Source organism: Lepisosteus oculatus, chromosome 16 (assembly GCF_040954835.1).
Source record: "Lepisosteus oculatus isolate fLepOcu1 chromosome 16, fLepOcu1.hap2, whole genome shotgun sequence".
NCBI lineage: Eukaryota > Metazoa > Chordata > Actinopteri > Semionotiformes > Lepisosteidae > Lepisosteus > Lepisosteus oculatus.
This window is the reverse complement of record NC_090711.1, coordinates 17,416,015-17,429,552: the sequence shown is the minus strand read 5'-3', so window position 1 is coordinate 17,429,552 and position 13,538 is coordinate 17,416,015. Positions and strand designations below refer to the sequence as shown.

Here is a 13,538-nt window from a genome sequence, read left to right as displayed (position 1 = left end):
AGTTAAAGGTAAAATGCAAACATACAAATGCATTAAGAAAGGAATATATCTACTCTTCAAAAATGTAGTGCTGAATACTACATAGAGAATTTAATTCAACACTTTTAGTATAGTCATCTGAATTTGCAGGTATAAGGGCTGTAGGGCATCAGATGTACAGTAAATTAATGGGTGAATGGCTGGGTCCAGATAATATATTGAGGCATCTATATCTTCGATGGAGCCTACTTCTAATGTTAAATCCTAGTTCTGACTGTCCAGTCACAAAATACCAATGCACTCGTAAGAACAACATAATCAAATCACATGCGGCTCGTGTTTAAGGAACTAAAGATAATTTCTGTCATAAGTGTCAGGTGTACCTGCATTGTTTCATTAGAAGTACAGCACAATGTTGCAAAGGCTGTCTTGCAGTGGAAGACTAAATGAGACGAACTCTTGAGAAGGGTCAAGACTGTGACTATGTGCGAGAGAGGTTTTCTGTTTGCACCTGAGACAGCTGTCTTTATGCAACCAAAGCCTGTGACTTTTCACACCTGTGTGTTTTATCAGAGAGACATAAAACAGATTGCGGGATGCCAAATGGAATGGTCCTGTCCTATTTTGTTTGTTTGAAAGACTTCTGTGAGTTTCCTGTGCCTTTTGTGTTCCTTTGATATGTTCAAGTCTCGCCTACATTTAATGTATAAAAGGAAAAGTGGAACTTCAGTTGAGCGAGCATATTAAATGGGTGCCTTTCTCCGTGCTGTGCTCCCCTTCAGCTGATCGAATAAAAGATCACTGACAATCTCCTAACCCGAGTGAAGACTGAATTTTCTTCAAGAATGTTATTGTTGTCTGAATGTGGAGGAGAGACTTAAGATTATCGCTTTAAATTATGTAGGTGTATAAGTTTCCTATTATTCATATTAATATAGTATGAGGAGGTAATGAGGTACTCATTGAGTGAAGCAGGGACCTCAGGGATAGGATTCCTTTAATTTAAATTTTCCATCAGAAAAGATTTTACCCAGGGCTATCAGTACCATATATCCAGAGTTTGTAATTCTGAATTTTGAGGGACATTGTCAGCACATGTAGGTGCTGATTTCCAAGTCCTTCTCTTTTGTGTTTTAGACCACAATAAGGTGATCACTGTGGTCATGGCTAATCACCAGCAGCCATGTCACCCTGCAATTCTCATTCTCAGGTCATACAGTAGCTGATATTTTTTTATAACGTTCATTTGAGAGTTGTAATACTTAATAATTATTTGATGTATATTGGTATTCATAGTTTTAGTGATTGTATTTGATAATTGTTTAACATATTTGATTAAATACATAAAACATGAGTCCTGCATTTATGTATCAGTATATTATCATACATTACCCACCAGGATCATTAAAGGGCACCAGAATATAAGCAGAGGGTTCATTGGAGGTTCCACGTTTTGTGTCTATAATGGAGAAGGATCTTCTCTTAGCCTCTTCTATGTCATCAAACATACTACCTGTAGTGTCAATGACAAAACAGAGCACAGAAGGACGAGAAATTCCCATGAACCTGGAAGACAGAAGAACAGTTATGTGTGAGAACGATTTGGAATGAAAAGTGAGAGTAGGGGTTTAGAAAGTGAAATACAGAACTGCAGTTCAATGGCCAAAATGACATAGCACTGACCATGAGTGAGCGAACACTCTAAAAGTCCACTGAGATATACTGAATGATCACACTGAATGACTGGCACTCTGACACGTGTTAAAAATAATAAATTTCAAAATTGTTCATACCGTAGAAACTCATCATCTCCAGCTGCATTGCGGAGGTCCTGAAGCTGTTCCATCGTAGCTGTGGTGGCTATTTGTGCAGCTATTTCATGCAGAGAGCCATGATTTGAACTGTAAGTATCCTTACTGATACCTCCACGGGGAATATCATCACTAGTGAAATCAGACAACCCACCATGACTACACTTCCCTAGAGTTGGAGAGATAGAGAGTAGAAAAGTGAGAAAGAGGGGAACACACAGGGAGAGAGAATAAACCATAGTATAAAGTATATATATGTACAGTTTAGGTTTGTGATAAGAGCAGTAACAGGAAAAACAGTCAGCACTCAGGAGAAGGCTTGACAATTCCAGTAGGAGAAAATGTTAATTGTTTGCTAAAGTCTGTACACGGTTTTGTTACTGATAGCAGTTAAAAGCCCTGAACGTTTTATCATTGCTGTCTGTTACCTTCCATGTAGATCTCAAGTCGTAGTGATGATCACATTTTAAAAGATTGCATTTAGAGCCCAGAGACATTGTACTGAACAATTGCAGACTGCCATTCACATTTAACCTCTAAACTAATCTTTCAATAATGCTTACGCTGTTTTGTAATTAACTTTTCATGTTTCTGAAATAATGTTTCCATTGCACTGGACATGATAACATTGCTAGCAATTTGTATTCAGGCTCAGCAAAGACATACAAACCATCATTCATTGCCATCATTAGCCAGCAGCCATATCACCCAGCAACTCATAACTGGCAGCCCCGTTAAGCTCAGCAGGTGTGAGCCTGTCAATACCTGAATGGGAGACTTCTGGGAAAAACTAAGGTTGCTGCTGGAAGAGGTGTTAGTGGGAACACTATACTGTAAAAAGGCTCTGTCCTTCGGATGAGCCGTTAAATATGAACTGGCTTCATCACTCTGCTCTCCTCCCTTCTGATAGCTGATGTGTGGTGAGTGTTCTGGTGCACTATGGCTGCACTATTGCATCATCCAGGTGGGGCTGCACACTATTGGTGGTGGAGGGGATCCCCATGACCTGGATGTCACACCCCCTGCTAATCCTCCACACAGACGGTCTCGCCCCAATCAAGCACCATCTGGAGGCAATCCCTGCAAATGCCGCCGATCTATCACTTCATCCCATCAGAGTGCCTCACTTGTTAACAAACCCTCCACTTCCAAACATACTAAAGCCTTCTCCATTTCACTGATCGTTGCTCAATATTTCAGGTGGGTAGCTGCGTCAACATGCGTTGGCTGCAAAGGAACAAGTAATAGGTTTATTCCACGCTGAAAAGAGAAGAAAGACACCTGAAGAAGGCTCCAGAGCTGAAACGTTGTGTTTTCTCTCTTCTCTTTTCTGCAGGAATAAACCTTTACTTGTTCCTTTGCTCAGTATTGTTAGCTTCTTGGAACCCCTGACCTCGCATTGGTAACTCTTGCTTTTGGATACTCGAACCCAGAACTCACCTTTGATCCTGATCTCGTCTAGCATTTTGTATTTCTCTGCCTTCTCCTCCTGGATTATCTTTGGTATTGAACCAGCATTTACCTTAAATCTCTCCCTACTCAGCTCCACAACTCCGCATAGATTCATCATTGAATCTACAACGCGCAGCGTTACACTGGAAAGCGCTTTGAGTGGAGTGTCCAGAAAAGCGCTATGTAAGTGTAAGCAATTATTATCATTATTATTATCATTATTATTATTAACAACCTTATAAGCACTACAAATTATCATTTTTTACTCTTGTCACAATTGATTTGTGTATACAAAAAATAAAAATAATAAACCTTAATTTAAACTGTGATGTGTTTTTTGATGAGCGAAGCAGTGGCACAGTGCTTAGTATTGCTGCCTCAGTGTCAAGGCCCGGGACTCAATTCCTGTGGTGCGGTCTGTGTGGAATTTGTACGCTCTTCTCGTGTTCAAGTGAGTTTCCTCTTGGTGCTCCGGTTTCCTCCCACAGTCCAAAGCCGTATTAGTAGGTTAAAATATTGACCCTGTGGTTGTGTCCTGTGATGGACGGGTGTCCCCTCCAGGGTGTATCCCGCCTTGTGCTCACTGATTGCCAGAAAAGACTCTGGCTCCCCTGCAATCCTGAATTGGATGAAGTGGTTCAAAAATGGGTGGATGGATGTTTATTGACGAGCAATAAATACAATTAGTCATTCATACATAGTAATTTGTATGAGCTGAAAGGCAATTTCTTTACTTATCAAGATGAAAGAAATACTTGAGGAAAATGAAGACTGAAATCTTAACAGAAATAAATGTCCTCTAAAATTAACAAATAATATGAAATATATAGTTGTAGTTTAATTTAGTTTATTATAACAGGTGTAACTGGTTTACAATACCTGCTGGCTTTGATGACCCAAGGCCTGAGATCAAAATACCCTGATGTGAGCTTCCTTTCTTGTAATATACTTTCCAGGATGTTGTCCGGACATGTCCCCTCAGCACAGTCACTGCATGTTGGCTCACCTTTAGCTGAAGGAAAAGACAAGTTTTGCAAGTAGTGCTGATGGGTGGAACAGCCAGATGACAGTCACAGACACTCAGAGAAACTGACACAGACCTGACATGTGAACCTTTGAGATATTAAGTAGAGAAAGAACTAAATATTAATACACCAGAATAGCTCCAAAATGTATGTACAGTAAAGCACAAGAGTATAAAATACATTTTGCTGTTTATAAAATAATCTTCTTCTATGTCTTCACGCTTTGACTCCTATTACCTGTTTCCTTTGGGGAAATATAGTGAAAACCCTGATATAGAAGGGTTTAAGGTGTAAATAAACATAATGCTTAAATTACATAGTGAATTATTTAGACAATATATGATGACTGGCTGTCATGCAGGAAATCCTTAAATGTGACATATTTGTAAGCACGTTTAAAGTTCAGGTGGTGATAGTACTATATAGAGTTTTCTGTGACTCCTAAGAGTAAAATATTACATGAGAAGCACGAGGGTGGAATAGAGACACAGTGGTTCTCACTGCTGCCTCACAGTGCTAGGGCCCCCGATTCCAGATCTGGAGTGCTATCTACAAGGAGCTTGTTTGTTACCGTGTCCATGTCGGTTTCCTCTGGGTGATCCTGTTAATTGATTTCTGGGCAAATTTGCCCTGGGTGTCAGTGTGTGTGTCTGCCCTGTGATGGACCTAGGCTGCACCCTGCCTTAGGCCCATTGTTTGCAGTGATAGGCTCAAGCTGCCACACAACTCTGAACAGGAAAAAGAATGGATGGATAACAGGCATGAAGAAATCAATGTCTTGGCTAATGAACTGTGCCTCATGGAACTGATTATATTCAGCTCCATCTTTTAAGGAGAGGTGCAAACTACACTCTGTACACATAATCCTTCGCTGAGAACAAATTGTAATTTGCATCTTCGATCTCTCCATGCATCTTACACTATTATTGCACAATAAACAAAACTGTGAAATGATGTGGCAGTGCAAGTGCCAGACAGAAAAGGTTAAATAATGTTCCATCCCATATAAAATGCGATTGTTTCAGCTTCCTCTACTGATGACCGAAGCTGTCAAGATAGGAAGACTCAAAGTCTCCAGAGGAGAACCCAAGAGCAGGTGAGGCAAGCAGAATAGCTGGCATGGCGAACAAGTAAACAGACAAATGCAATCCAAAGATATAGTTGAAATAAAAAGCAAGCATGGCCACAGCCAAAAAATCCACGGTATAAAGCACGTAGACTATAAAGGAGTCGAGAATTAGGAATGGAATCTCTTCCCATCTCATACTCAGAACAAGCTCTAAGACTGAGCTCTGAGTAAAGCAAAGTCCTATCTTAAATAGTCTGTTCCCAATGAGATACTGTAGGTATGGTCATTATTCGTGCACAGGTGGGACATTGCTGCTGCCATAACAAGTATATAGATGAACCAGATGATTGACATGTCTTGTCGAGATTGTGTTCTGGAAACTGGGAGGTTCTGCAGTGTGCTGATGCAGGAGAAATGAAGATTAGTCGTCACTCTTTGTGTCAGCACAGAACAACAGACAGAAGCTCACATGCAATATTTTCGAGAGAGGCACTGGATTGGATCAAGTTGGAAAAAGGAGTCTTGTAGCCTAGCTCGATCCAATTACTGTGGCTGTAGAAATCCTAGGATATACAAACATACATGTTGGGAAGAGAATGATAATAAAGAAACATGAAACAGGATTGTGTCAATGCTAAGGGAGCAACTGTTGTTTAAATATGTACCATATAATAACCTTTATAACATTTAATGAGAAGGTATGTCTAAAATTCCTTTGTTTTATCAAAAACACCCTTTTTCTGGAGGTGATATATTTATAGCAACCTGACAAACACCCAGACAGACTATTGGCTTTACGTGCTTAGAGATGCTATTTTTTTCAGGTTTTTTTTTTATTCCTGGATTTCTGTTGTATCCCATCTTTGGAATAATGTAATAATTATAATCACAAAAATATTATTTTCTTGCTTCTGTCAGGTTTGTTTTACTCTTAATTCTTGTAATTTAAAGGTATGGTCTCTTTGGATTCTGATGTTCTGATCCAATGATGCATACTGTAGATTTCAGATACTATAGTTTCCATTCTATTAATTGAATAGTCCCCAGGAACAAGGAATCATTAAATCTCTGCAATAAAACAGTTTCATACATTTTACATATTGGGAAGCAAGTTAAATATTCTGATAATTCTCATAGTTTATTGATATGGATGTGGAGGCTACAGTAGGTAGAGATGACTGACAAATAAGGTGTATGATTGGAAAGATTGCTATCCTGCTTTTATCAACAATAAAAACCTCATAGACACATAGTATCTTTACTTTTAACCAGGCATGATGAAATGTTTTACTCACCTGCAGGGTGTGAAAGATTTGCCCCAGTCTCTTTCTTGCTGTATAGAAGTTCTGCTGCCTAATGTTGCCTTTCACACTGGCTATCCCATCAGTAATGAGCTTTTTCCCCTTCAGAAAGGACTCATTGTCAAAATGATACTCCTCATTCAATACGTGCCTCAGATCCACCCAGGCATTGCTTAAAACAATGGATTGGATAGCTTCCTCAAATGTTTCTGAAGACACCTTCTCACCCATCGTGTCATAGTGTGCCTGGATCACTTGCTGTGGGGTGAGATTGTCATCAATCTGCATTTGCAAAAAACAAAGAATATGGTTTGTATATAATTAGTATATATGTATTGATATATGCACACAAGAATATATTTGTGATTTGTGTATATAATGCTACTACTAGTGTATAATAATTCACTATTATAATTTTTAGTACAGATCCACTCATTCAGAAATGCTTGCAGGATATTGCAGTACATTGCAGTGCCTGCACTGCGGGTTACCACTACTTTGTAAAACCACCAGGTGGAGCAGTGAAAGCATAGCGTGGCCTAGAAGTATCTGGGCTGTTCCTAGAAGTATCTGGGCTGTTGCCAGAAAACACCTGGTTTCAAATCCCGGTCAATGCTGTGGGACAATCTTTTCCCAATTATAGAATTTAAGTTGTGTAGTATAGTGAGTAGACATCACGAGACAACAGAACGAGAGACTAGAAGGCGGGAATATATGGTGTAAGGGCATGATCTGTTTAGTTAATAAAATAGTTAAAATAATTTAAAAACGGCTCTTTATTATGATACACAACATTTATGGCGACGAGAGATGAGTGCTTGACGAACTCAAAGCGAGCAGAACACTGCAGATTTTAGTTCTCTTGCTGGTAGAAACAAACTCTTGAATATTCGGACTGTTCGTTTAGCTTGCGCCATGGAAGATATGGCCGCCGCGCCAAGAAGCTTTGCTTATGCCCAGCTTTCATTACCGCTTCCACTGAACCTCGGAGCTCCGGATTTGTATACGGAATACAAGATATGGATGGAGTCGTACAGATTTTTTTAAATCGCCAGTGGATCTACAGAAGCTCCGGATGCCGTGAGACGGGCTACATTACTGCACTGTATCGGGGCTCCCATGCAGCGGATTTTCGCCAACCTCCCTGGAGAAAAAGGAACATATGAACAGACTGTAGCTGCCTTAGACGCTTACTTTACACCGCTGAGAAATGTGGTTTTGGAATGGCATAAATTTAGGCAAGGAACTCAGTCTCAGGACGAATCTGTTGATGCTTTTGTGAATGCACTAAGAGGACTGGCTAAATCGTGTGACTTTGGAGTGTTGGAAGCTGACATGTTAAGAGATCAGCTTCTGGAAAAATGTGCACATAAGAGACTGCATGATAAATTGTTGCAGGAGGAAGGGCTGACTTTAGAAAGAGCTCTTACAGTCACTAGAATTCATGAAGCAGCTCAAGAACAATCAAGAATGCTTTCTGACCACAGTGACAAAGCTAGAGAGAGTCATGTTTACTTCACAAGAAACACTGAACGGGGTACTTGCTCAAACTTTACAAACAAAAGCCGAGCAGCCGGATGCAGTCAAGCTAGAGATATAGAAGAACAGGGGACGGCTGACATTAAATGTTACAGGTGCGGACTAACAACGCACAAAGCAGATGAATGCGGAGTGCGAACAGCAAAATGTCTACACTGTAAGAAAACAGGACATTATGCACGAGTGTGTAGAAAGAAAGACGGTTCCCATCAGGAAAAGAAACTTAATACAAATAAGGAAGGGACAAAACTGCGAGCAGTTCAAGAACCTTCTTCAGACTCAGATGAATTTGTTAATTCCATTGACCCTGAAGGTAAAGAAACTATTCGAATAAATGGCCAAGAGATAAAAATGGTGATAGATACAGGAAGTCGAAGAAACTTCATTGGAGTAGAACTTTTGAAGAAAGTGTTTGCACACAGAACTGAACTTCAGCAGACTAAGATGAAATTTCATGCCTATGAACAAATTAGTCCACTTAAGTGTGTTGGCTACTTCTAGGCACAGCTGAAATGGCAGAAAAATGTAATAAAGGACAAAGTTTATGTAATTGAAGGAAATGTAGAAGCATTGTTGGGAAGAAAAGCATGTTTTGATCTGAAAATTCTGAGTGTAGGAGACACTGTCAATGGGGTTGACTAGTCTTTAGAGAGATTTAAGCAGTTAGTGTAACGAACAGTTCTTTCCGGACCCTATGCGGACAACACAATCCGACGAAGTGGGGAAACACTGGGGAAACGTCATGCAGGAATATGGGGCTGAAGACAGGGGGGCGTGTCCAAGGTGCGCTGGTGCACGGGGGAGGTGTGGCCGAGGTGAACAATCCAAAAGAGTAGTCCTTAGAGAATATCCAAAACACAAGGGTAAGTCCAAAACCAGGAGATCCATCAGAACACGAAGGCCGGGTCAGAACCGGCGGACAGGGAACAGGAACGGGAACAGAGATTAAAACCTTAACGGGACCAGGCGCTTCCAGGTCCCGGACTCGCACGATACGGAAATCAGATGCAGAGCCAGGATGAGCGTCAGCGCCTGGCTTTTAAGGTGGGCTGGGAATAGGAAACAGGTGCACAGAATAAAGTCTCAAGTGAAAGGGCTGGAGCACCCTTAAGGAGGGGGGGACTATAATCGTGACAGTTAGCACAGGAATATGAGTCACTCTTTTAAAGGTTTAGGACAGTCACAAGGTTTCAGTAGATGAGAAAGTTTTGCCAGTAGCTCAAAGTCTGAGACGAGTACCCTATCCGATGATAGAAGCTGTTAATCAGGAGTTAGATAAAAACGTTGGATGATGGAATTATTGAAGATGTGAATGAAGGTGCAGAATGGATCTCAAATATTCTGATAATACCTAAAAAAGACACCAAGGAAGAGAGACTGTGTGTGGATCTGTGAGAAGTGAATAAAGCAGTAATCAGAGAGAGACATTCAGTACCAACGGTTGACAGCATATTGTAAGCAGTGCAAGGAGCCAAGGTTTTTGCAGTTAGATGCTCGAAAAGGGTTCTGGCAAGTTGGGTTGTTACCGTTTCAGAAAAGTTCCTTTTGGCTTGTCTAGTGCCCCAGAGACCTATCAGAAGGCTATGGACTCGATGTTGTGTGCAATGCCAGGTGTTGGATGGTATATGGATGATGTTGTAGGAAAAGGAAGAACAAATAGAACAGAGGCTCAGGCAAGTATTCCAAAGATTCCAAGACAGAGGCTTAACTTTAAATAAAGATAAGTGTATCTTTGGCCTGAAAGAGATCGAGATACTGGGACATTTGGTCACTGCAGAAGGAATAAAACCAGACCTGAAAAAGGTGACAGCTGTTTGCAGTGCACCGAGACCTGAGAATGTTGCACTTTTGCGCTCGTTCTTAGGCACTTGTGGATTTTTGATTAAATGAATTCTTAATTATGCAGATATATCAGAACCCCTTAGAAAACTAACGAGGAAAGGACAGAAGTGGGAATGAAACTGAGAAAGCCTTTGCCGAGTTGAAAAGAGCACTTGTAACTGAACCGTGTCTGGCATACTGTACTTCAAACTAGATGCGCCAACAGTAGTGATCAGTGACACGAGTCCTGTAGGACTTGGAGCAGTATTGCTACAAAGACAAGAAGACGGACAGAACAAGCCAGTGGCATATGCAAGTCGCTCACTTACCCCAACAGAAAGGCATTACTTGCATGTAGAGCGTGAAGCCTTGGGTTGTGTTTGAGGAGTGGAACATTTTAGGACATATTTATGGGGAGGCAAGTTCACACTTCAAATGGATCATAAAACCTTAATTTACATGTTCAATCCCAAAAAGGCAACATTGTTACCACCCAGGATACAAAGACTTGGATTGAGATTACGGCCATATGATTACAAAATTGAACACATAGTAGGGAAAACCAATGTCGCAGACTCATTGTCACGTCTTCCTTAACCAGACACAGAAGACACTGGTTATGTAGACACCTATGTTGATAGAGTGCTTTCAATCAGCACTTATGAACTGCATGCACTGACACTTGAGGAACTTAAGCAAGCAACAAATGAAGATGACACATTGAAATTGTTGATGTCCATAGTGGAAAAAGGACAATGGCCTATTCCAATTCCAGAAGAACTGCAGCCATATCACAGGTAAAGGTTGGAGTTATCTACATATGATGGACTGCTTTTAAGAGGACAGAGGATTGTGTTACCTAAAACAAAAATCAGACAAGCATTGAAAATAGCACATGAGACACATCAGGGTGTGGTTCGTACAAAACAGTACCTGAGAAGCAAATTTTACTGGCCCAACATGGACAGTGATGTTGAAAGACTAGTCAGGAACTGTTCCACTTGTGTGTTGAATCAGCCAATGCAGGAGGGTCAACCTCTCCAACCACTTGAATTACCACCAAGGCCTTGGACAAAATTGGGCATTGACCTGGTAGGTCCCATTTAGAATGAAAACATATTGACTGTCATAGACTATTATACTTCTTACCCTGAGGCGGTTGTTGTATCAGACATATCTTCAGCCACAGTTATTAGAGAGCTGATGAACATCTTTGCACGATTTGGTTATCCACTAGAGGTAGTAACAGATAATGGCAGGCAATTCATAGGACAGATGTTTGAATCATTTCAACTAACTGTGGAATTAAACACATCCGTGCATCACCTTCCTATCCGAGAAGTAATGGCAAAATTGAAAGATTTCACAGATACCTGAAAAGGGCCTTGAGAGCAGCTGTGAAAGAAGGACAAAAATGGAGAGAGGAACTCCCTAAGATTCTGCTGGCTTATAGATCAACACCTCACAGGGCATCTGGAGAAACCCCAGCTAATCTTATCTTTGGACGTGATATCTGGACTAAACTATCAAACGTGGAAAAGAAAGAAGAAGAGCCGAGGGACAGTCAAAAGACAAGATATCCATAGACATCATGAGGAGTACACACACAAAATGAAATTATATGCAGACTAGACAAATCGAGCAAGGGATCACAACTTCAAGATCGGTGATGTAGTGTTTGTGGCTGGCCTAGACAACAGTAAATTGGATACCAAGTTCAAAGACACTCGTTATGTGTTATTAAGAAACACCTCTTGTAACTCTTTTGAGTTAGTGAATGTGAAAGATGGCTCAAAAATAATGAGAAATGTAAAACATCTTTGACACGCTACTCCATTGGATCTTGATTTTGAATCTGCAGAAACAAAAAAAGCTGAGAATACAGGACTCTCTGATGTGCAGGAAGTGCCGAGTCCTCAGACAGTGGAGAGTACATCCGTAGGAGAGCCAGTAACTTTACCCAGAAGTGAAGTAACAACCAGAAGTGGCAGGGTTATCAGGAAACCGGCTCGTTACAGAGACAGTTTAAAATACAGGACTTTCCTAGCTCTCCAAATGTTAAATTGCCCTATTTTGTTTGTGTTATCTATGTAGATGTTGCTTAGACTTCTAGAAATGAGGTGATATTTAGAAGTGACTTAAGTAGATATTGAACTAAAATTTGGTTCGCATAGAAATAGTTGTAAAAAAAAAGTTGAATGTGTTGAATAGAAATGGAAGGTTTTACATACATTTTGTTGTAATAGTTAATAACCGCTTACTGTGTGTTGATATAGAATTGTTACAATTGTATGGAAAAGTTATGGACTTTAAAAATAACAAAGGAAGGGGTGTAGTATAGTGAGTAGACATCGCGAGACAACAGAACGAGAGAGTAGAAGGCGGGAATAAATGGTGTAAGGGCGTGATCTGTGTAGTCAATAAAATAGTTAAAAGAATATAAAAACGGCTCTTTATTAAGATACACAACAAGTTGTAAATTGTTTTGACTTTTATTAATTTAAAACTGATTAAAAGTTTAATTAAAAAGTGAAAAACCTACAGCTCACACAAAGATTGTAAGCTGATCACAAGGAAGAAAAATCACCCCTTTTTCTCACATAAAAAGTGAGAAAATTTAAACCTGTTTTTTTATAGCTCTTAAAGTCAATGTCTAAGTTAGGCGGTGACATGTCATTGTTTCTTATTTAAAATATGAAAGAATCAGTTGCCCATTATGCCATACCGTATAATATTACATTTTTTATGTTTTTGAGAGACTTCAGAATGCTTCGATTGATGCATAAAAATGTAGCTTAATGTGTGCTGTGGTGATCAAGCTATTGAGCACAGAACATCTTTCCTCCTGTCAACAGAATTTCATATCTAGTTCATTCTTATCTGAGTCAAAACAGAAAATACAGAAAGAGGTTCACAAATTAAAGAAGGGTTGAACCCAATGAGTTTGTGTTATTCTGCTTTATAAGGTCAGGTGTTTCACATACAGTATAGCAGCTTTTGAATTGCACTGTAATTCTCGCGTTATGAACTTGCTTACACCTGGGATCCGCTTCATTCAAGCTAAGGTTTCTAAAAATGCAACCAAGTACTAGATGTTATTTAAATAAAAATTGTGAAAATTTTCGCAAATGAAGATCACTAAAATACCTGTGGTTTAAAGGCTCTGTGTCATTTGTTTGCAAAGTTATTGACATCTGAAACATGGTGTCTCATAAATAGACATTTTAATAAGAAAGCAAAGGCTATGGAAACTGGAGACAACAAATTACCCTGAACAAAATACAAAATGTTTGAAATGATTATTTATTATTAATACATTTATATTGTTAACAATGATCAGATATGTTATTATAGTTAAGTTTCAGTGGTCTTTTTAATACCACTTTGTTATAATAAAGACTTGTGTTTAATTGCTCCACTGGGATGAATAAAAGTATTTTTTAACTGAATTAAATAAACTGGTGGAACACATGGTGATATATAAAAATGATAAAATAAATTGATGCAGATGTTTACAAAGAAAGTGGATATAATACTATTA

General features: G+C 39.6%; 1 protein-coding gene across 1 annotated transcript in view; it reads right to left on the bottom strand.

Annotated features, from left to right (window-relative positions):
- LOC138223343 (von Willebrand factor A domain-containing protein 7-like) overlaps positions 1 to 13,538 on the bottom strand; it is a 46,269-nt gene that overhangs the window by 29,221 nt on the left and 3,510 nt on the right. Inside the window, exons 3-7 of the mRNA XM_069179660.1 lie at positions 6,632 to 6,919; positions 5,806 to 5,899; positions 4,122 to 4,254; positions 1,773 to 2,108; positions 1,376 to 1,545 (exon numbers count right to left, since the gene is read on the bottom strand). Of these exons, the coding sequence (XP_069035761.1) occupies positions 1,376 to 1,545; positions 1,773 to 2,108; positions 4,122 to 4,254; positions 5,806 to 5,899; positions 6,632 to 6,919 (1,021 nt within the window). The remainder of the gene's footprint in view (positions 1 to 1,375; positions 1,546 to 1,772; positions 2,109 to 4,121; positions 4,255 to 5,805; positions 5,900 to 6,631; positions 6,920 to 13,538) is intronic.